At 36.0% G+C, this 23,340-nt stretch overlaps 1 protein-coding gene across 4 annotated transcripts in view; it reads left to right on the forward strand.

Annotated features, from left to right (window-relative positions):
* The window catches only part of UGGT1 (UDP-glucose glycoprotein glucosyltransferase 1), a 184,647-nt gene that overhangs the window by 122,296 nt on the left and 39,011 nt on the right, over nt 1-23,340 (forward strand). For 3 of the 4 annotated variants that reach the window (XM_045825843.1, XM_045825844.1, XM_045825842.1), the window contains 9 exons: nt 134-254; nt 2,818-2,916; nt 3,740-3,763; nt 4,259-4,353; nt 6,160-6,366; nt 7,366-7,497; nt 8,232-8,362; nt 16,789-16,884; nt 22,752-22,854. In XM_045825843.1, the coding sequence (XP_045681799.1) occupies nt 134-254; nt 2,818-2,916; nt 3,740-3,763; nt 4,259-4,353; nt 6,160-6,366; nt 7,366-7,497; nt 8,232-8,362; nt 16,789-16,884; nt 22,752-22,854 (1,008 nt within the window). The remainder of the gene's footprint in view (nt 1-133; nt 255-2,817; nt 2,917-3,739; nt 3,764-4,258; nt 4,354-6,159; nt 6,367-7,365; nt 7,498-8,231; nt 8,363-16,788; nt 16,885-22,751; nt 22,855-23,340) is intronic. The other variant, XM_045825845.1, reaches the window with a different exon arrangement.

Consider the following 23,340-nt stretch of genomic DNA (forward strand, 5'->3'; position numbering starts at 1 on the left):
TTTTAGCTGTTACTGGTACCTGAAAAGATAATATAATATAAAGTTAATTATTTGTTAGTTTCTAATAACTTATTATTGATCATATTTGTTTAGCACTTACCCTCCACATACCTTGTTTCTTTTTTTTCTATAGGGTGAACTGACCCATGATCAAGATGTGGTAGAATATATTATGAATCAGCCGAATGTTGTTCCACGAATCAATTCTAGGATTTTGACAGCTGAGCGAGAATACCTGGATTTAACAGTAACTAGTAAGGAGCATTTTGGGAACAACTTTGGGCTGTTTTTGATTTGTCCTTCAGAATCTTTGCATTTACTAGATTGTGATATTCAGAAGCTAACCCAAGATCGTGACACAATTTTATGTTTAAATTCATTGCATCTGGAGTTCCTAATACAAGCTTCTAAATTCAAAAGAATATCCTCCCAAAGGAGAAAAATTCTTCCAAATTTTGAAAAATATTCAGTGCCTTTTAAATACCACCTTAATGAGCTTAGATGATTAAAAAAAATAACCTGTATTGTTGACTTTCTTAGTTATATAGCTCTTAAGCAGCTGTCTTCTCTTCATCATCATTCTGGGATCAGTCAGCAATAATGTCAACAAATACCTTAGGTAGTTTTTCTCTGAGAACATAAAAATGATGTTCTAAAAAATAAAGCTTCATTGAGAAATAGTGTTATGCCATAAAAGTAAATCTTTTAAAGTGCACAATTTAAAGTGTACAAGTTTTAGTATATTTCCAAAGTTGTGTGATCATTACCACTGTCTAATTTTAGAACATTATCATCACTCCCAAAAGAAATGATATAACCATTTGTAGTCATTTTCCATTTTTCCCTTTGCCTATCCTCCTACAACCACTAATCTAACTCATGTTTCTGGGGATTTTTCTATTCTGAGTATTTCATATAATGGGAAGTTTTTTTGACTGGCTTCTTTCACTTAGCATAATGTTTTTCAGGCTTATCCACATTACAGAATCTGTCAGTAGTACTTCATTCCTTTTTATGGCTGATTAATATTCCATAGTATGGATAGTACACATTTTGATTATCTATGCCTCAGTTGATGAATGTTTGGGTTGTTTCCACGAGACTATCTTTTAAGAGGTAGATAGGTTAAGCCCAGGTGCATTTTGTTTCTTTTACCTTCCTGAGAGATTCTAAAGAGCATTAGCAAACAGATGGAAATAGGGAGGAGACATCACCACAGGAAATCTCACTGCATTGGTGTATTGGTGAGGTGAAAACCAAGTATATTGTTCATGTTGAGAATGAATATGTAGGTTAGTTATGGTTATTACTTATGGAAACTATCTTCTAATCTAACTTGAAACTGAATGTCTTTTTGGCAGAGGAAAATGCACATATATGCTTATATTTGAAAGAGAGTAGTCAGAATGTAAGCTACATTGTTTCTCTGCACTAGGTTTTAGCTTTTCACCAGAAGTTTTAATAGAGCAAGGTGAACAGTATTGTGAGTCTTTATCTTGAGTTTTTGTTTTTTTCATAATTTTAAATTAAACTGTTAATAGTTATCTTTGGAGTAGTCATGATTAAGGAACATAAAAATAGTTCTGTGTTTTGGGTACCTTTCTCCACTGGGTGCTATAGTAATCAGCTGTGAAACAGTGCTAGTCCACAGAGGCAAAGCTCCAGACTGTTGGGTGAGTGTTTGGAGGTATCAGTGAAGGAGCAGCTGGCATCCTCTTGACCCAGTGGTCATAGCTTCATTACATGTGCTGCTTGTGGCCTGTGCTGTCAGTGAAGGAGCAGCTGGCATCCTCTTGACCCAGTGGTCATAGCTTCATTACATGTGCTGCTTGTGGCCTGTGCTGTCCCAAACTTTTTTTAGAGAATACTAAGTTTAAGGCCACAGTACTTTCTCCCCAACTTTACATGATGCTATGGGCCATTTCTGTCTTATTTACAATTGCTTTCCTTTACTAGAATATTGACTGAAAGGATCATAGGCCTTTAGTATGTTTAGTTGAATGAAAGTATCAGGTAGGTGAGTGGGTAGACAAATAGATGAGATGGTGATAAAGCAAAGTGTGCTTGGAGGACAGTTCGAGAAGAATGGTGTTAATGTTGGGGTATTATAATGCATAAGATTGGGGAGATTGCTGAAGATAGAGGGTTTATGATACTAGGCTGGAGTCAAGTATCATACCTTTTCTAGGTAGGAAGAAATTACTGGGTAGTTTAGAGCAAGGGAATGACTTGATGAAACTGTAATTTTAGCAAGAGTAGTCTGAGGGGGAAATGATTAATGAGAGCATTGCCCGTGGACATTTAATCAGAAAAGCTGTGTATCTGAAAATAACCTTTTGTTTCTTCTGGGGCTAAAAATAATACTATTTTCTGACACATGAAAACATTAAAATGAGAGTTTTATTTTATTTTTTTCTCACATTCTTGACCCCTCCTACCTCCAAATAAGATAAGGGAGAGCTTATTGTGGTAGATGGACAATGGAAGAGAGAGATAAAGTTAAGGGGATATTTTTAAGAGATTCTTCAGTTGTAAAGTAATAGAAGTGGGAATAGAATAAATATAAACCATTAAAATGACACATACATATATGAGAGTTATGTGAGATATGTACATTTTTATTAACTGTCTTGAAATATGTTTAATGGGATAGGGGTCAATACGGTTGTAAAATTGTTGAATCAACATGAAGCAATATATGTCATTCATGCATTTTTTAGAAAACTTACATTATGGTCATACCAGATTATCAGTTGAATATTAATATTAGATTGAGTTTAGACACATTAATTATAAATCTACTTCAATATTTTTCAGATAACTTTTTTGTGGATGATTATGCTAGATTTACTGCCTTGGATTCTCAAGGCAAGACTGCTGCTATAGTCAATAGTATGAACTATCTGGCAAAGAAAGGTAATGCACTCTCGACTTATCTCGGATTCAACATCTTATTTTAATTATTTGCAAAAATTTCAATCATTAATATCTGTTGGGAGAGAGACACCATAATTTATTTTATTTATTATTTTTTATGATTTGAGTATAGAAAATACCTGCTCATAATTTAATTAATATGTTTTTGAAAATTTAAATGCTGTCTTTATACATTTTAAATTAAATATTAAAGGAAAATTTTTCATTATTCAAAATAGGAAAACATTTTTTATGTTAATGGATTAATGGGTTGGAAACTGGCTTGACTTGCCTCATCAGTGACAACATTGGGTTTATTTTTTAAAGATAAACTTGGTTCTGGAAATACTTGTGTAAGTTTCAAAATTAATTTTTATGGAGTTATTTATTTAGACTAAGATTGTGTGAAATGATGTCCTTTAAATGGCAGACAGATGCTTTTCCTCTGTGGTCACCCTTTCAAAGCACTGACTGTCATTTAAGGCAGATGTTTTTATCCCCACTGTAATCTCCCAGAAAGAATGTGTGGTTTCCCAGGTATATTTAAGTACAGTTATTGCTCCATTTGATTACTTAAGAAACTGGTTTTGAGGGGAACTGGAACAGTGCTAAACACTAGTGGAACCAGGGAGTAGAAGGAGGCATAGATCATGTTAGGCATTATTTAAAGTTTGATAATGGACAACAGTGGAGAAAGGAGTATAAGGGGAACAAATGGAAGTGGTAATGAAAAAAATGCAATAAAAAATTTAAAAATTTGGTAGTAGGCAATAATTATAGAAATGACATTTTCTTCTACTCTTTTTCCTTTACCTTTGCCTAGGAATGTCCTCCAAGGAAATCTATGGTAACTTTAAATTTCAGAATGTTCTGTTCCTCTTCTTAATTATTTTTTTCAGGCACTGTTGTAATTCAGAATTTATTAATCCTTTATTGGGATGTTTCTGGAACCTGTGGGTAACAGTGGATATTTTATTCATTCAGATAAATCGTATATAAATGTTTGCAAAGAAGTATATTTCAGAAAGTTACAAATTAATATGATTAAAGACTATGTAACCCACATGTTCAAAGACTCTTTTTCATTTTATATCCTAACAGATGCCCAAACCATAGTAAAATTAGTAAGTGCATGTCCCTAGTTTATAATTAAGCCACATGGAATGTACCTTGCTTTCATTCTAGTATCAAAATTTCACTACTTTTGCCTTGTATCTTTATTTAACTTATACTTTTATTTGTTTTGCATGGTTTTCAGAAATTGTTTGGCTTAATAACAGTATTGAAGCATAGAATGTGCCTTTTTCTCTCCAACTCAATATGTTGTTTTATTTTTCAACAGATGATTCTTTTATTAGGCCAGTAACTTTTTGGATTGTTGGGGATTTTGATAGCCCTTCTGGAAGGCAATTATTGTACGATGCTATTAAACATCAGGCGAGTGTCTAAAACTTCATTTTGTCCTTATGGGCCTCTGCATGCTGATATTCTTGTTCTGGTGGGTAGGCCAGGTCCTGCTTTTTTAGTCTTTGAAGGAAAAGAGCATTGCTTCTTCAGATGTTTGCCAGCCAATAAGAAAACAGAGAAGACTGCAATAGTCTAACTTTATTTAAGGGGATAGATTCTTTTAGAGGAAAAAATAATAAGGTTATCATAGATAAGTTTTTATTGTATGACTGCTCCTGTTCTTGCTGCAGAGAAGCTGCAAAGATTGTGTTGAATATTGTATGGTAGGGGCAGGGTCCTTACACTGAGACAGGTCCAGGTGTGGAGGGGGGAAATACCATGCAGGCAGATGAGTGTAAGTTTGATAGAAACAGGTCTCGGCATGCAGAGGGGTGCATGTGCCATGGTCTGAAAGCTGTGTGTCACGTCATCGTTGGGCTTGAGTAAATGGCACTGGGGGATGGTGGAGAGTCTCATTGTCAGAGAATGAGATGTTCCATTTCCTTTTCACGAGTAGTTTTCAGATTGGATCTTCATCCAGATTTCATACCCCTCATGTGTCCCCTTGGCACCCTGTGTCTCCAGGAGACTTACTGAATTATTGTCATATCCAAGTGATTTCAACATTATTGATGCACTGAGTGCCTTATTATTTAAGGGAGCAGCTTAGTTGCTGTGGTTAATTCAAAGTTAAATTAGGAGTAGTTGTAGTAAAGGATGATAGATATATGGGTAAGGCACTCTAACTCAAATTGATTAATGCTCAAGTTGTGGTAGATTAGGAGAACAGGAAGGGAGGGAGAGTTGAATATTTTAAATAAATGCTTTAATTGAAGTAGAATATAGGTTCAAAAGAAATGCACAAATTGTAGGATACACAGTATTTCAAAGTGAGCATACCCATGTGATCACCACCAGGAAAAAGAGAAACAGCAAATTCCTAAAAGCCCTTACCCACTTGTGGCTATATCAGGACCCCCTAGCCTTTCTCTCTTCTCACATCATAGAAAGGTTTGCCTATTTATGACTCATTTAAATGGAATCTTATAATACGTATTCGTGTTTGGTTTCTTTGCTCAACATTTTTGAGATCCATGAAATCACAAATAGTAGTAGTTCTTTTTCATTGTGTAGTTTTATATCATATAACTATCACAAAGTTTTGTTTAGTGTATTTGATGGATATTTGAGTTGTTTCTAGTTTGGGGCTATTGTGAAGAATACTGCCGTTAATATTATACATGTCTTTAGATATACATAAGTATGAATTTCTGTTTATTATGTTCTTGATACGAGCCCTTTTTTGGTTTTATGGGTCCCAGATGTATTCTCTCACATGGATTCTTGTCTTTTTACCCAGAGAGATTAATTTTTACTAGAAATCTGGAAAGGCCATGTGAATGACGAAGGGTTTGAGCAGAACCCTGAAGAATGCTTGGGACTTAAGGAAGCAAAGATGAGTGTACTTGGAGTTTACTTGCCAGTGTGAGGCATGATGTGTATTAGAAGAATACAAAATATGTGAGGGAAGTGTAGGGATCTGATGGTTTATAATGTATGCTGTATTTACAGGATGATAAGAAATGACATTGGAAAGGTAGGCTAGGGGACAATTTCATGTAGGGGTTTGAATGCCTTGTTATAGCATTTTTTATTTCATTCTGCATGCAGGGGAGAACTGCCAAAGACTTTTAAGAGAGGTAGTATTTTGTCTTTATAGAATATGACTGATATAAATGCCTCTTTTTAACTTGAAAACATCTATCATATAACCCTTATTTCCCATTTTCTAAATAGAAATCAAGTAACAATGTTAGAATAAGTATGATCAATAATCCTAGTGAAGATATAAATTATGAGAACACTCAGATCTCCAGAGCAATCTGGGCAGCTCTCCAAACTCAGACCTCAAACTCTGCTAAGAACTTCATCACAAAAATGGCCAAAGAGGAGACTGCAGAGGCCCTGGCTACAGGAGCTGATATTGGGGAGTTCTCTGTTGGGGTGAGTCTCTGAGCAGGGCAGGAAACTGCTTCTCTCTGTTATTTGCCACAGAAATTTACTTTCATGGGCTGAAGTGTCCTATTCTTGATCAGGATTTGTGATTTCAGTTTTGAGTCTCAGGATTTTTTTTTTTAGTTGGAAGAATATTTTTAAGAAACAACAGTTCTACCACATTCCCTTGATTGCTTTTAAACTTGCTAGGTTTCAAGATATAAAGGATAAAAGTTTATGTATGTTTTAAGCACAAGCCATCTATTTTGTATAGTTTTAAAAATTAGACAATATTCATATGTTGATAAAGCAAAAAACTGAGATTTAAGCCAGTTAATGAGTTAGAAGCTAATGTTTTCTTTATGTTTTTTTTTTTTTCGGTGTAAGCCCATATCTATTCATTTGTACATAATATATTTTTACTGTTTTTTAGTCTTAAAATTTATTATAAAATGATGAGTATACTTGATGTTTTAGTTAGAAAAAAGGTTCTCACTTGGAATTAAAAATGTTTTTTTCTTGTTAAAATTTTATTTATTTATTTTAGAGAGAGGGGAAGGGAAGGAGAAAGAGAGGGAGAGAAACATCAATGCGTGGTTGCCTCTTGTGCGCCCCCTACTGGGGACCTAGCCTACAACCCAGGCATGTGCCCTGACTGGGAATCAAACCAGTGACCCTTTGGTTCTCAACCCTTGCTCAATCCACTGAGGTACATCATCCAGGGCAGATTTTTAAATGCAGAATAAAGGTATCATGAATACTAGTTTGTCAGTTGAGGAATCACTAAAAAGAACAGGAAAAGGAAATAAGTATTACTTAATAGTAAGTATTACTTGAAAGTACTTATTGAGAGGATGGGGAGATGGGAAGGAGAGTGGAGACATAATAAGGTTAATTATTAAAATTAGTTATTACTTTCCAATAAAATAGCATTTTATAATTTATTATGATTATCCATTTTATGATCTAATAACAATCACTTTTCCTTAATAACAATTACTTTCCTAGGGCATGGATTTCAGTCTTTTTAAAGAGGTCTTTGAGTCTTCCAAAATGGATTTCATTTTGTCTCATGCCATGTACTGCAGGGATGTCCTGAAGCTGAAGAAGGGACAGAGGGCAGTGATCAGCAATGGAAGGGTGAGGTCTTGTCCTGAGACAAGCTTGACTTCAAATTAGATCAGTGAACAGTCTTGGCAGCATTCCTCTCTGAAGGTAGTAAACTCTTTGAACAAAGCCACTCTTTCCGGAGGTGATTAGGGCTTATGTGGTGGTGATGATTGTTTCTGTTCTATTATTTTAAAGGAAGGTGCTCATTTTGACATGTGTTCTGCATCTAGTTTTGTCCTGATATTGTGTAAGTTGGTGAGAATGCAGTGGTTCTCAGAACATGTCAGTGAGGCCTATACCACATGAAGCATTCATTCCCTGCGAGGTCCATGCTTTGTACATCCTGTATGTATTCAATTGGGTTAGGTTTATACTATTTTATACGATCTTGAAATAAGACTGTGGTGGACATTTTAAACTTTAAAGTCTTAGCACATAGTGTAAAATCTTTGTTATCAACTGCTATATTTCTATTTTGACTTTATTATTTATATTGAGTGAGGCTTAATGAAAATTATTTTACTTCAGCCTTTGTTTACTGTAAAAATAGTGTGAAATATACAAGTCTACATTCTATGTAGTTGAGGAATTGATAAGTAAATTAATGAGTTCACTGGGGTCTTATTTTTACATTTTTATTGACTGTTCAGACTTAAACATGGCTTGAGTCTTTAACTTGATTTGGTTCATAAGCTAGCCTCAGGATGACAAAGAACTTCTTCAAAGCTTGCAGATTTCCACACTGACCAACCTATTCTTTATAGATCATTGGGCCACTGGAGGATAATGAAGTCTTTAATCAAGATGATTTTCACCTCTTAGAAAATATTATCTTAAAAACTTCGGGACAGAAAATTAAATCTCATATTCAACAACTTCGCAGAGAAGAAGATGTGTAAGTTACACATAGAAGAAATTTGTTCATGTCTTAAGGGCTATATATATTTTTAATCTGTATTCTTTTAATTTATTTTTTAAATTTAATTTTTCAGTTGCCATTGACATTCAGTATTATTTTATATTAGTTTCAGATGTACAGCATAGTGATTAGACATTTATGTAACTTATGAAGTGATGTTCCCCATTAAGTCTAGTAGCTAGCTGACACCATACATCAGGGGTGTCAAACTCATTTTCACTGAGGACCACACCAGCCTTGCAGTTGCCTTCAAAGGGCTGAAAATAATCTTAGGACTGTATAAATGTAACTACTCTTTAACAGTTAAGCGAGAGCGCAGGGCTGCCACCGGGTAGAAACAAGGTGCCGGTCCAGATAAAACAAGATGGAGGGCTGAATTCAGCCTGTGGGTGGGCCTTGTGTTTTCCACCTGTGCCATACATACTTATTACAATGTTATTATATACCAAATCTTCTTTATCATATCTTCAGTATTGTAAATAATGCTGCAATGAACATAGAAGTGCATTTGTGTTTTTAAATTAGTGTTTCAGGTTTCTTTGTGTATATATACAGAAGTGAAATTGCTAGATCATACAATAGATCTACTTTTAATTTTTTAAATTTAATTTTAATTTTTTCATTTTAATTGCTGTTCAAGTACAGTTTTCTGTCTTGAACAACAATTTCTGTCTTTCTGTCTTTCTTTCTCCCATCCTAGCCCACCTCCCTCCCAGTTCCACCACCTCTAGTTTTTGTCCATGTGTCCTTTACACTTGTTCCTATAAACCTTTCCCTTTTTCCCCTGAAAATGTCTCTCCTCTCCCTTCTGGTCACTTTTAATTTAATAGTGGCTGCACCAAACTGCATTCTCACCAACAATGCACAAGGGTTCCCTTTTCTCCATATTCTTGTCAGTACTTCTTATTTGTTGATTTATTGATGATAGCCATTATGACAAGTGTGAAGTGATGCCTCCTTGTGATTTTAATTTGCATTTCTCTGATGATTAGTAACATTGAGCATGTGCTCATATGTCTAGTCGTCATCTGGGTGACCTCTCTGGAGAAGTATGTATTCAGGTCCTCTGCCCGTGTTTTACTCAGATTGTTAGTTTTTCTATATTCAGTTCTGTGAATTCTTTATAAATTTGGAGTATTAACTCCTAATCAGTTCTATCACTGGTGAATATCTCTTTTTTAATTTTAATTGTTGTTCAAGTACAGTTTTCTGTCTTTTATTCCCATCCCAGCCTACCCCCCCCCCCAGGCCTCCCCACCTTCCTCCTACTTCCGCCCCCCGCCACCTAGTTTTTGTCCATGTGTCCTTCATACTTGTTCCTGTAAACCCTTCCCCTTTTCCCCTCAGATTCCCTCCCCTCTCCCCTCTGGTCACTATCAGCCTGTTCTCTATTTCAGTGTCTTTGGTTATATTTTGCTTGTTTGTTTGTTTTATTGTTTAGGTTCCTGTTAAAGGTGAGATCATATGGTATTTGTCTTTCACTGCCTGGCTTATTTCACTTAGCATAATGCTTTCCAGTTCCATCCATGCTGTTGCAAAGGGTAGGAGCTCCTTCTTTCTGCTGCATAGAATTCCATTGTGTAAATATACCACAGTTTTTTGATCCATTCATTTACTGATGGGCACCTAGGTTGCTTCCAACACTTGTGCTGCTATGAACATTGGGGTGCATAGGTTCTTCTGGATTGGTGTTACAGGGTTCTTAGCATATAATCCTAGCAGTGGAATTGCTGGGTCAAAAGGCAGATCTATTTTTATTTTTCTGAGAAAATTCCATACTGTTTTCCACAGTGGTTGTACCAGTCTGCAATCCCACCAACAGTGCACTAGGGTTCCCTTTTGTCCACAACCTCTCCAGCACTTGTTTGTTGCTTTGTTTATGATGACCATTCTGACTGGTGTGAAGTGGTATCTCACTGTGGTTTTAATTTGCATCTCTGATAACTAGTGATACTGAGCATCTTTTCATGTGTCTCTGGATCCTCTATATATCCTCCTTGGAGAAGTGTCTGTTCAAGTCCTTTGCCCATTTTTTAATTGGGTTGCTTGTCTTCTTAGAGTGGAGGCATGTGAGTTCTTTATATATTTTGGAGATCAAACCTTTGTGTGAGGTATTATTGGCAAATATGTTTTCCCATATGATGGTTGGTTCTTTTTATTTTAATACTGTTTTCTTTAGCTGTGCAGAAGCTTTTTATTTTGATGAGATCCCATTTGTTTATTCTTTCCTTTATGTCCATTGCTGTAGGGGACATATAAGTAAAAATGTTGCTGCATGAAATATCTGAGATTTTCCTGCCTATGTTCTCCTCTAGGACATTAATGGTGTCATGGCTTATATTTAAATCTTCTATCCACCTTGAATTTATTTTTGTATATGGTGCAAGTTGGTGCTTGAGTTTCATTTTTTTGCATAGCGGTCCAGTTCTCCTAACACCATTTGTTGAAGAGTCTATTTTTACTCCATTTTATATTGCTGTCACCTTTGTCAAATATTAATTGACCATAGACACTTGGGTTTATTTCTGGGCTCTGTGTTCTGTTCCACTGGTCCATGTGCCTGCTTTTATGCCATTATGAGGCTGTTTTGATTATAATGGCCTTGTAAGACAGTTTGGTATCAGGTATTATGTGATCCCTCATACTTTGCTCTTCTTTCTCAGAATTGCAGCAGGTCTTTGGACTTGTTTATGGTTCCATATAAAGTTTTGAAGTGTCTGTTCTATGTCTGTGAAATATGCCATTTGTACTTTAATAGGTATTGCATTGAATCTGTAAATTGCTTTGGGTAGTATGGACTTTTGATGATGTTAATCCCTCCGATCCAAGAACACAGTATGTTTCCATTTGTTTGTGTCTTCCTTGATTTCTTTCTTCAGTGTAGTATAGTTTTCTGAATACAGGCCTTTTACCTCCTTGTTTAGGTTCATTCCTAGGTATTTTATTTTTCTTTTTGCTATATTGAATGGGATCTTTTTCTTGATTTCTGCTTCTTCTGTTTCATTGTTGGTATGCAAAAGTGCCTTTGATTTCTGGATATTGACTTTGTATCCCACTGTTTTGCGAAATTCATTTTTTAGATTGAGCAGTTTTTTGGCCGACTCGATAGGATTTTCTATGTACACTATCATGTCATCTGCAAAAATTGACAGTTGTGTTCCCTTTTTTCCAATTTGGATGACTTTTAGTTCCTTTTCTTGTCTGATTGCTGTATCTAAAATTTCCAATACTATATTGAAAAGAAGTAGTGAAAGTGTACACTCTTGTCTTGTTCCTGATCTTAGTGGAAAAGACTTAAGTTTTTGCCCATTGAGTATGATGTTGGCTGTAGGTCTCTCATATATGGCCTTTATTATGTTGAGGAATGCTCCCTATATTCCCAGTTTGGTAAGTGTTTTTATCATAAATGGGTGCTGTATTTTATCAAATGTTTTTTCCGTATCTATTGATATGATCATGTGTTTTTGTCTTTGCTTTTGTTTATGGTGGTGTATTACATTTACTGATTTCCAAATGTTGAACCATCCTTGTGTCCCTGGGAGGAGTCCCACTTGGTCATGGTGTATGATTTTTTTAATGTATTGTTGGATGTGCTTTGCCAATATTTTGTTGAGGATTTTAGCGTCTATGTTCATCAGTGACATTGGCCTGAAGTTTTCTTTCTTTGTTGTGTATTTATCTGGTTTTGGAATTAGGATGATGTTGGCTTCATAAAAAGAGTTTGGGAGTCTTCCATCATTTTGGATTTTTTGGAATAATCTGTGAAGGATAGGGGGTAGCTCTTCCTTAAATGCTTTGTAGAATTCTCCTGTGAAACCATCCAGTCCAGTGCTTTTGTGTGTGGGAAGTTTTTTGATTACTGCTTCAATTCCATCTGCTGTTATTGGTCTGTTCAGGCTTTCTGCTTCTTCATTGAGTTTTGGAAGATTGTATATTTCTAGAAATTTGTCCATTTCACGTAGGTTTTGAAATTTCTTGACATACAGTTCTTTGTAGTAATTTCTTACAATCCTTTGTATTTCTGTGGTATCAGTTGTAATCTCTCCTCTTTCATTTCTAATTTTGTTTATTTGGGTCCTCTCTCTTTTTTTCTTGCAGAACCTGCTTAAAGGCTTGTTGATTTTGTTTATCTCATCAAAGAGCCATCTCCTGGATTGACTATCTCCTGGATCCTTAGAATTGTGCTTTTAGTCTCTGTGTCGTTTAATTCTGCTTTGATTTTGGTTATTTCCTTCCTTTTACTTGCTCTGGGCTGTCTTTGTTGTTATTCCTTGAGTTTTTGTAGGTGTAGGGTTAGGTTGTTTGTTTGAAATGTTTCTATCTTTTTTATGTAGGCCTGTTTCCTCTCAGGAGTGCCTTTGCTGTGTCCCATAAGTTTTGGTTTGTTGTGAGTTCATTTTCCTTTGTTTCCAGAAACTTTTTGATTTCTTCCCTAATTTCATTCTTGACCCATTCATTGTTTAATAGAATGCTGTTCAAGCTCCATGATTTTGAGTGCTTTGGGTTTTTTCCCATAGGGTTGGTTTCTAGTTTTAGTCCTTTGTGGTCCGAGAAAATGCTTGGTAGGATTTCAGTTTTCTTGAATTTGTTGAGGCTTGTTTTGTGTCCTATTATTTGGTCTGTCTTTGAAAATGTTCTATGTGCATTTGAAAAGAATGTGTATTTAGCTTCCTTGGGATGAAGGGCTGTGTATATATCAGTTAAGTCCATTTCACCTAGAGCATTGTTCAATGCTACAATATCTTGGTTGATATTTTGTTTGGAAGATCTGTTCATTTTTGACAGTGGGGTGTTAAAATCCCCCAGTATAGTTGTGTTGCTGTCACTATCTTTCTTGAAGTCTTCCAAGATTTTCCTTATATATTTTGATGCTCCTATGTTGGGTGCATATATATTTACAATGTTTATGTCTTCTTGATGGATTCTTCCCTTGAGTATTATGAAGTCACTTTCTGGGTGTCTCTTTATGATCCTTTTTTCGGAGTCTATTTTGTCTGATATGAGTATTGCTACCCTGGCTTTTTTTTTTTATGTCTGTTTGCTTGGAAAATTTGTTTTCATCTCTTCACTTTCTGTCTGTGTAGGTCTTTTGTTCTCAGGTGAGTCTCTTGTAGACAGCATATGTGTGGGTCATCCTTTGGTATCCATTCAGCTATTCTGTGTGTTTTGATTTGAGCATTTAATCCATTTATGTTTAAAGTTATTATTCATAGGTACTTACTCATTGCTATATTTGTGCCTGTGTTCTCTCTGTCTCTCTTTTCCTTCCTGTCCTTAAAGTAATCCCTTTAGCATCTCTTGCAGACCTGGTTTAATGGAGGTGTATTCTTTTAGACTTCTTTTGTCTGGGAAGGTCCTTTTTTGGTCTTCTATCTTGATTGAGAGCCTTGCTGCGTATAGTAGTCTTGATTGCAGACCTCTGGTTCTCATTACCTGGAGTATTTCTTGCCATTCTCTTCTGGCTTGAAGTGTTTCCACTGAGAAGTCAGTTGCTAACCTTATTGGGGCTCCCTTGTATGTTACTTCCTGTTTCTCCCTCACTGCCTTTAAGATTCTCTCTTTGTCCTGGAATTTTGCCATTTTTATGACAATGTGTCTTGAGGTGGGCCTCTTTGGGTTCCTCTTGATTAGGACTCTGTGTTTCCTGGATTTGTGTGACTTTTTCTCTCATCCAATTAGGGAAGTTTTCCATCATTACTTTTTCAAATAGGTTTTCTATCCATTGCTGTTGTTCTTCTCCTTCTGGTATCCCTATTATACAGATAGTATTATGTTTCATATTTTCTTGCATTTCTCTTAATCCCTCTTCATTCTTTCTGAGCCTCTTTTCCTTTTCTTGCTCTTTCTGGGTGTTTTTTTGTACTTTGTCCTTCAGCTCAGTGATCCGATCTTCTGCTTAATCGATCCTGCTTTTGATTCCTTCTACTGTGTTCTTCAGTTCAGAAATGGTATTCTTCATTTCTTCTTGGCCCAGTTGATAGTTTTGTTAATAGTTTCTATTTCCTTTTTCATGTTGATATAGATTGCAGTGAGTTCATTATAGTTTCCCTGTAATTTCTGGTAATTCATTGTGAGCTCATTGAGCTTCCTGATAACCATTGGTTTGAACTCAATATCTGATAGTTGAGTTGCCTTTATTTCATTTCGCATTCTTTCTGAGGCTTCCTCCTTTTCTTTCATTTTGGGATTGTTTTTGTCTTCCCATTGTTTGTGAGACTCTTCTTGTTAGCCTCAGCTTCTCAAATTGATCTGTTCTGGCTCCCTAGATTTATGGTCTGAACTTCTGTGGTAGAATACCTGTGAGATTGAGTGGTGCAGTACTCACCTCAGCGGGGCTGTAATGCCTAATGAGTTCAACCCTTGGGTGTGTCACTTGTGGTAGTATTTTGGTGTGATCTTGCGTGGTCTGAAACTGACCACTCAGTGCTCTGGCTCTGGGGCCCACGTAGAGGTGTATGCTAAGATCAGCTGCCACCTGTACCCTGTCCAGGGCCACCTGGCATGAATTACAGAGTGATCTGTAGGTGGCTGCAACTTGTGCTGGGCTTGGAGGTACCTAAGAGAGGCCAAGCTGTGAGCCTTTATGAAATTTATTGTTGGGCTGCTTGGCCCCGTTCACAGAATCAAGTGTACCTTGACATGTTTATGACTATGTTGACACATCCCAGGAAACAATTGGCCTGTACTTAGAGTTTGTATTTAGGGTATGTATTTAGAGTGTGTATGTATTTAGAGTTAGTATTGAGAAGTACCAATAGAGCCAATTTGTTGTAGATGCTTGGTTCAATAGAAAATATGTAGGCTTGATTCTAGTGCAAGTGTTCTCAGAATTCTTAGAATTTAGTCCTTGGTTCAGCAGATTAAGACATTATTTAAAATCTCATGATTTAGTTGAAGATCTTCCTTGTTTAGAAATCAAGTTTAGAATGGGCAGGGAAAGCAGAAATGCTTTTGTTGGTTGTTTACTAAAGTGTTGATTATAATAGTAAAACAGGAAACCATTGAGATGTTCAATAGCTGATTGGTTTAATAGATTATGATGTACCACAAAACCTAATATTATGTAGTCATTGATAATACTGATAGGCTGCTATACATGTTTACCAGCAAAAGGATGTTTATAATATATTGTTAAATGAAAAAACTGGTTACCACATAGTAGAATCCCACTTTTGTTTGTGTGTGTATATATATGAATACATATATATGTGTGTACATATACATATGTGTGTATGAGGTATGTCTGGAAAATGTCCAGCCATTGTTAGTGAGAATGGTTTGGGTGACATCACTGTAACCTGGCAACCAAGGAGAATAGACTGGAATGTGCATGAGTGAACAATCACGACTTCACTGTACTAGTCCATGGGGGCAGTAGACGTCGCTGAGTAAGCATGTGTACTGTGATGTGTACATCACATTAAAAATGACTGAGTGAGTAGAGCAACAAATCTGCATCAATTTTACATTAAGTTTGAATATTCCTCTGTGGAAACTATTTGGATGATTCAGAAGGCCACAGCTATGGGCAACTGGTGATTGGCAGCTTCATCACAACAATGCACCCGCTCATGCATCACGTCTTGTGCAGAGTTTTTTGGCGAAACATGAAATCACCCAGGTGACTTAAACCCCCTTCAGCCCAGATTTGGTGCCCTGTGACTTCTGGCTTTTCCCAAAACTCAAATCACCATTGAAACAGAAGAGATTCCATACCAATAATGAGATTAAGGAAAATATGATGGGGCAGCTGATGGTGATTGGGAGAACTGTGTGAGGTCCCAAGCTGCCTACTTTGAAGGGGACTGAGGCATCATTGTCTTATGTAAATCTTTCTTGTATTTTCTTCAAGAAATGTCTCTATTTTTCATATTACATAGCTGGATACCTTCTGGACAGACCTCATATATATTTTTTTAATATACAAATAATGAACCAAATGTTTAGTGCTTATTTCTTGATAATGGTATTGTTTGTGTCTCAGAATTCTCCCTATGTTTTTTTCCCCGAATGTTTTCCAATAAATTGTTACTCTAACAATCATAAAAAGTACTAAAGTTATTAAGAAGAGGTGAGAGAATGTAAATAACACTGACTGTCTGCTGTGGGGCAGACACTGAGCTAGATGCTTTATGTTTAGCCAGTGCAGTATTTACAAGACCCATGTGAAGTTGGCATCATCCCCATTTCACATATGGAAAAATCGGCACCTTTCCCAAACTTATAAAACTAATCATTCTTAAAATCAGTACTTTTCTCATGTATGTTGGTACCAAGTTCATGGTTTCTTTAAACTATCTTGTAAGTATCCAGTGCTTTGGCTGATTATATTATGTTCAGCAATAATTGGAAAAACCTTCAGGTTAAAGAGATGCTGAATTGTCACCAACCATGTCTTTTAGGGCAAATGACTTGGTAATGAAAGTGGATGCTCTTCTGTCAGCTCAACCAAAAGGAGATGCAAGAATTGAGTACCAGTTTTTTGAAGACAGACACAGGTATAGGAATAATGTTGAATTTGTGTATATTCTTAAATATTAAACTTTCTTTTAATGAAGAAGTTGAATGTTTTATTATTAAATTGTTTTCCTATATAAGGCTATTGCTTTCCTGTATAAAAATAGCACCAGCAAATATGGTATGTTATAAGATTGACATAGTTTTGTTCATCATCTGACACTGTAGAACTAACAAAAACCTTTATTCCACTGCCAGTTATTTCCAATGGAAAGATCATTAAGTATTTTGACCCAAATCCAGAGATGTATCTAAGCAAGTTACAGTGTTATACAAGGCTTAAGATAACAATGTTATCCTTGGATTACATAATTTTTATAACTAGATTTTACCACAGATAATTTCAGGAGTTCTGAATGTTATAACTGTAGCCTAGCCTAAAAACCATAGGATGTTGAGGAAAAGATGTATGATGTGTTTGTTTACAATTATTAGAAAGTTAAGGGGTATTTTCCTTCAGTAGCACTGTTCTAAGTAGTTTCTTTTTCCATCGTTATTAGTAAAAGTTGCTATTTTAAATCTTCTATTCACCACTGATTTGACAATTTATGCTAGATTAAGTTGTTTCAGACTACTTTATTTAGGGGGTTCCATTTTTCACTCCTTAATAGATTTTATGTGTTTATCATATGTTTTTTCACTCATTAGTTCCTATAGTTCTGATGGGCCAGTCAGTGTAATCTTGATCAGCCAACCATCTTCATAACAAGATTTTTTTGACTGGGCCTGGATTTTCTGCAAGAGCTTCATTAATTTCAGTTACTTCTCCTGATAGAGGATAATAGGGTTCATGAACAACTTTCACACTTTGCAAAGTATCAGACTCCTCATTTGTTAAATTTTGTTGCAATTTAAAGCAAACTGTAGTAAACAACATCCCTCAAAGCTTCCTGTGCAAAATTGCTGATTCTCACTGTTCTAGTACCATTTTCTGTTGTTACCTACTTGTGTTTCTCTGTGGACTTATGTATAGAGAGCAGCTGGGGGCCAGTACACAGCATCTGGGTGGCACTGAGGCAGTGCGCTGGGTGCAGCTGCCTGCAGACCATCTTGTATAGTAAATCTTCAGGCTGCCTTCACCTCAGATTGCTTATTTTTTTCATATGAAGCAGGGGTGTCAAACTCATTTTCACGGGGGGCCACATCAGCCTTGCGGTTGCCTTCAAAGGGCCAAATGTAATTTTAGGGCTGTATAAATGTAACTATTCCTTAACTAGGGGCAAGGAGCTCAGCACTGCCGCTGGGTAGAAATAAGGTGCCAGGCAAGATAAAACAAGGTAGAGGGCCAGATTTGACCTTGTGTTTGTCACCTGTGATATGAAGTGTGTTTATAAATTCTTATATGAATGGAAAATTTGTCTGGCATGTGGTTTTCACATATATTCATATTCTTATTTAAAACTCATACAGCCCAGGCTGGTGTGGCTCAATGGATTGAGTGCCAGCCTGAGAACCAAAGGGTCACTGGTTTGATTCCCAGCTGGGGCACATGCCTGAGCTGCAGACCACATCCCCAGTTGGGGACATGCAAGGGGCAACCAACCATAAATTGATGTTTCTCTCCCTCACTTTCTCCCTCCCTTCCTCATTCTCTAAAAATAAATAAATAAAATCTTTAAAAAATAAAAATAAAATAATAAAACTCATACAGACCTCAGTTATGTAAAAGTTGACGTTTATTTCTAAGTAGATCTGAAATAGTTCTGAATACATCTGCAATAGTTTTGAATGCACACTTTTAGAAAACAAAGCATTTTGCCCTCGTTGGTGTGGCTCAGTGGATTGAGTGAGTGCTGGCCTGCGAACCAGAGGGTCTCTGGTTCAATTCCCAGTAAGGGCACATGCCTGGGTTGCAGGTCAGGTTCCCCGGTGTGGGGCATGGGAGAGGCAACCACACATTGATGTTTTTCTCCCTCTCTTTCTCCCTCCCTTCCCCTCTGTCTAAAATTAAATAAATAAAATATTTTTAAAAGCCCAGAAAGCATTTAATGAAGTGGATCAGCTATAATTTTCTGATACTCAAGAATAAATAGAGGTTATTTGAACACTTGACTTGTTCATCTTTAATTGAAAACTGTTTTTGTTTTCAATAAAATAAAAATAAATGTAGCATTATGAAGAAGTCTTTGCCTTTTATTTCCAGATTTTTATTTTGAAAAGTTTCAAACCTAGAGAATAGCTGAAAGACTGTTATAATGAATACCTAAATATGTTTAATCTAGATTCACCAATTGTTAACAAATGTTACATTTATCTGCCATCTGCATGTGTATCTATATATAATACATATAATGTATATTTGTGTGTTTGCATACAAACATACATGTACTCACATATTTTCAGAAACATTTGAAACTATATGGCAGACATATTTATATATTATGCCTAAATTCTTCAGCATATATTTCCTAAGTACTAAGAGTTTCTCCACAGTACTTATTTGCATACTTCAGCAATTTAATCATAACATAGTAATATTAAATAATACATGTTAATATTCAAATTTCTCTATTGCCCTAGGAAAGACCTTTTACAGCTATTTTGTTATTTATTGTGGTCAGTCTCCTTTAAACTGGAACAGTTACCTGTTTGCCTTCCTTTCTTTCTGTCTGCCTGTCTGTCTTTTATGACATTGACTTTTTCAAGAGTCCAGAGCAGTTGTCTTGTGGAATGTTTCACAGTCTGGGCTTCCTCATGATTAAACTTGATATTAACTTGTCTTTAGGAAAAACCTATGTTAATCTATGTAGCCCTTGCCTTACCGAGCATGTATACACTTTAATTGCACCTTAGAATCACCAGGGAAGCTTTAGATATAGAAGCCTACATCGTGCTCCTTGTATGATTGTGATTTAATTAGTCTGGGGTAGATTGAACTTTAGTTCAGTTGACCTGTGCTTTCTCATGCCAGTCCTTGTGGAGATCAGATTTGAACAGACTATTTGACAGTTCCAAGCTAGAATGGAAACCCTCTTCTTTCTCTTTGGCCGTGTCTCCTAATTTCTTTTGAATATTTTTTATTGTTGTTCAAGTACAGTTGTCTCCATTCCTCCCACCCCGCCCCCCCACCACTCCCTTCAACCCCAGCCATCGCCACTTCCTACCCTTGATCCTACCCTTCTTTGGTTTTGTCCATGTGTCCTTTATACATATTCCTGAAAACTTTTCCCTGTTTTACCCTTGTTACCCCTCCCAACTCCCCTCTGGGTACTGTCAGTTTGTTCCTAATTTCAATGTCTTTGGTTATATTTTGCTTGCTTGTTTGTTTTGTTGATTAGGTTCCATTTATAGGTGAGATCATATGGTATTTGTCTTTTACCACGTGGCTTATTTTACTTAAGTGTAATGCTTTCCAGATCCATCCTTGCTGTCTCCTGATTTCTTATGTTACCAGTGAATGAAAACTTCTGTAGCTCCTTCTTCTCATTACTCTGTATACTTTCAGGGAATAACTTATTATCTAGTTACTGCCACAGGAAACATATTTCCTAATTGATCAGAAATCTTGTTTTCCTTTCATGGCCAAGAGAGTGAATCCTGAGCAAGAACTCTTCCCTTTCTCCATGAGTCTTATATAATTAAAATACTCTAATTACAAATTCTATTATGATACAAATTATAATTAGAGAAACTCTTATTGGCATTGTGTTAGGTTACATGAGATCTGCTTGATTTATATCAGAAATTACTTCTTTTTTTTAGTATTAATTATTGGTATGCATACCCTTGCCCTTAAACTGTGGTTCTTGGAACAGCAGCAGGATATCATTTGGGAGATTGTGGAAATTCTGTCTCTGACCCTAACCTAGACTTCCTGAATCAGCATCTCTTTTGTAACGAGGTTACCCCAGGTGATTCCTGTGTACATTAAGATTGGTGAAGCACTGTATCCTTTGACATTTGCTATGCTCACCTCACAAAAACGTGTGTGAATCCCAAATATTGTTCCTTTCTCTGTCACTTTTGGCCTTATTCTGGTCTTTTTTTTCTGACCAAATGCAGCAAGTATATTTAAACATAACAATGTTAGTTTATATTGCTCTCTATTTCCACACCAATATTCTTCTTTTCTTGATTTTTGTCTTGCTCTCTTTCTTCTTTTTTGTTTTTTTTTCATAGAGCTTGGAGGTGATTAAAAGACCTCCATTGTCAGTTTCTGAGTATGCCAGTTGGGTATCATCTAGAATACTGCCTCAGAACATGAATGTGTCAAAAAGAACCGTATCCCAAAGTACCAGGGTTCCAGTTGTCAGCGTGGGCAGGCCTGACTTAGAGGACTCTTTGAGGCTCTGCTTCTTGTTCCCTTCATGAGACTCTGTACTATGCTATTTTCTTATGTGCTTTTCCTTCTAGAGTTCTAGAGTCACATGGAAGTCCAAATTATCTGAGGGCAATGGTTCTCATATTTTTACTTAGCGAGTTTGTTATAATGCAGTTGGTCAGACTTACTGCAGTTTCTGATTCAGTCAGTCTGGATTGGGGCCCAACAGTTTGTTTTTACAAATTCCCAGGTGAAGCTGATGCTGCTGGTTTGGATACACACTTTGAGAACAGTTGTGTTGGAATGAAAACATTTTGTTATATTGCAGTAAATATCAGAGTGAAAGCATTTGCTGTAGTGTTGTCACAAAGCCACTCTGATGGTTATTCCCAAAGCACCTCATCACCATTTAAATTATGATTACCCAGTTTTTTATCAGTTATGCTCTCTTTTACTTGCAGAAAAGTAGTGGTTAGCGTTGAAAATACATTGAAATATTGTTCAGAGTGGTAAACATTGATTTAAGCTATAATGTTCTTAGAAAATTGGATATATTTTTAAATCCTTTAAAGTATATTCATTTTAAAAATGTACTACACATAGGAAAATGCATCTCTCCCCAGAAATCCTAGAAGTGCGCACTGAAACCTAACTGCTATTGCTCTTCTCATATTAAGAAGAGATAAAATATGTGTAACTTAATGCTGACAAGATATGAAGTTCATTTTTTGACCTTATAAATTTGTTTAGTTCTTCAGCAAACGTGGTTGACAGTCTATATTAGACACAAACATATTTGTATTCTATGACTCAGTAATCTCATGTCTAGGACTTTGTTGACTCTTAAGAAATTTCCAAGTATGAAAACAACTGATGTACTAAATTATTTTAGAGACTGAAAGTCATATACATGCCTTGCAATAAGGGATAGCTTAAGTAAGCTATGGCAAATTTACTTGGTAAATAGACGATTACTTCTTATTTGGGACGTTTAATGTATAACAACATGGAAAAATATTTATGATAATGTGGTGGGGGTAGGAAGGAAATTGAATACTCTGTAGGTATAGCTGGTAAGAAGGACTACATAGGATATGCCCTACAGTAGTTGCCTTGGGATGGTGAGATTTTATGATTATTTATTTTCCTTGTCTGTCTTTTGCAAGTAATCTTTAATATTCTTAAATTCCTTTTATTATGTAAAAAATATTTTATTTTTTCTCTCCTCATACCTTTTTTGCCAAGAAATAGAAATTGACAATCTGTAAATGTCAAAAACAAACATCACAAGCTTTTAGCAGTTTTTGGCTAAATACAATGTGAAGCTGGTTTTCCTCTCAACACACATCTTTCAATCCATTTTCAGCGACCTGAGTCTTTAGAGGGTTTTGTGAACTGTGAGATAGACATATACACATACTTGAACACCATGTAGCCTTATTGTTCTAGAGCTAAAGTTTATTTTGAAATTCTAAGTGGGCTGATAGGTTATACAGGACTGCACTCTTCCCCCCACTGCCGCAAAAACAAATTAAGTTTGTTTCTTGTTTTCCTCCAGATTAATATTTTATCTTTTGTTCTCTGTAGTGCAATTAAACTGACACCGAAAGAAGGAGAGACATACTTTGATGTCGTGGCTGTTATTGACCCTGTCACCAGAGAATCACAGAGACTTGCCCCATTGCTCTTGGTAGGGACAGCTGCAGAGACAGTATACATCATCTTTATCTGAAGTGATTACATGCCCTGTGATTCTGAGATGGCCAATATTCCCTTAGTTCTCTTCAGAGGGCATTGGAAAGCCCTGTAAGGCATCTTGGGAGAGCTAATGTCTTCATAAAGATTGGTAATGGCTTGAAAACAGCTTTATAACCTTAGTTGGTATAGGTTTTCTTGGTGAGCTCATGTAATGAAAAAAAAATGTATCCTTATTTAAAGTAAAATGCCTTTGAGTTAAGTTGATTTATGCCGTATTTTAACTTATAATAGTGAATAGGTAAAAAAGGTAAAAGAATTCTTCTTTATCACTTTCCTCATATAATAGCATGTCTTCTAGATATGTGTAAGGTATTCGAATTTTGAGGAAATTGAAAAGAACTCTGCCTGAAACATGGTTGCTTCAACTTTTGGTTTTGCATTGTATTTTTTTTGACAAAAGCTTGAATGGAAAATATCC

Source organism: Phyllostomus hastatus, unplaced genomic scaffold, assembly GCF_019186645.2.
Source record: "Phyllostomus hastatus isolate PE091 unplaced genomic scaffold, TTU_PhHast_1.1 phas_scaffold_60, whole genome shotgun sequence".
Lineage (NCBI taxonomy): Eukaryota > Metazoa > Chordata > Mammalia > Chiroptera > Phyllostomidae > Phyllostomus > Phyllostomus hastatus.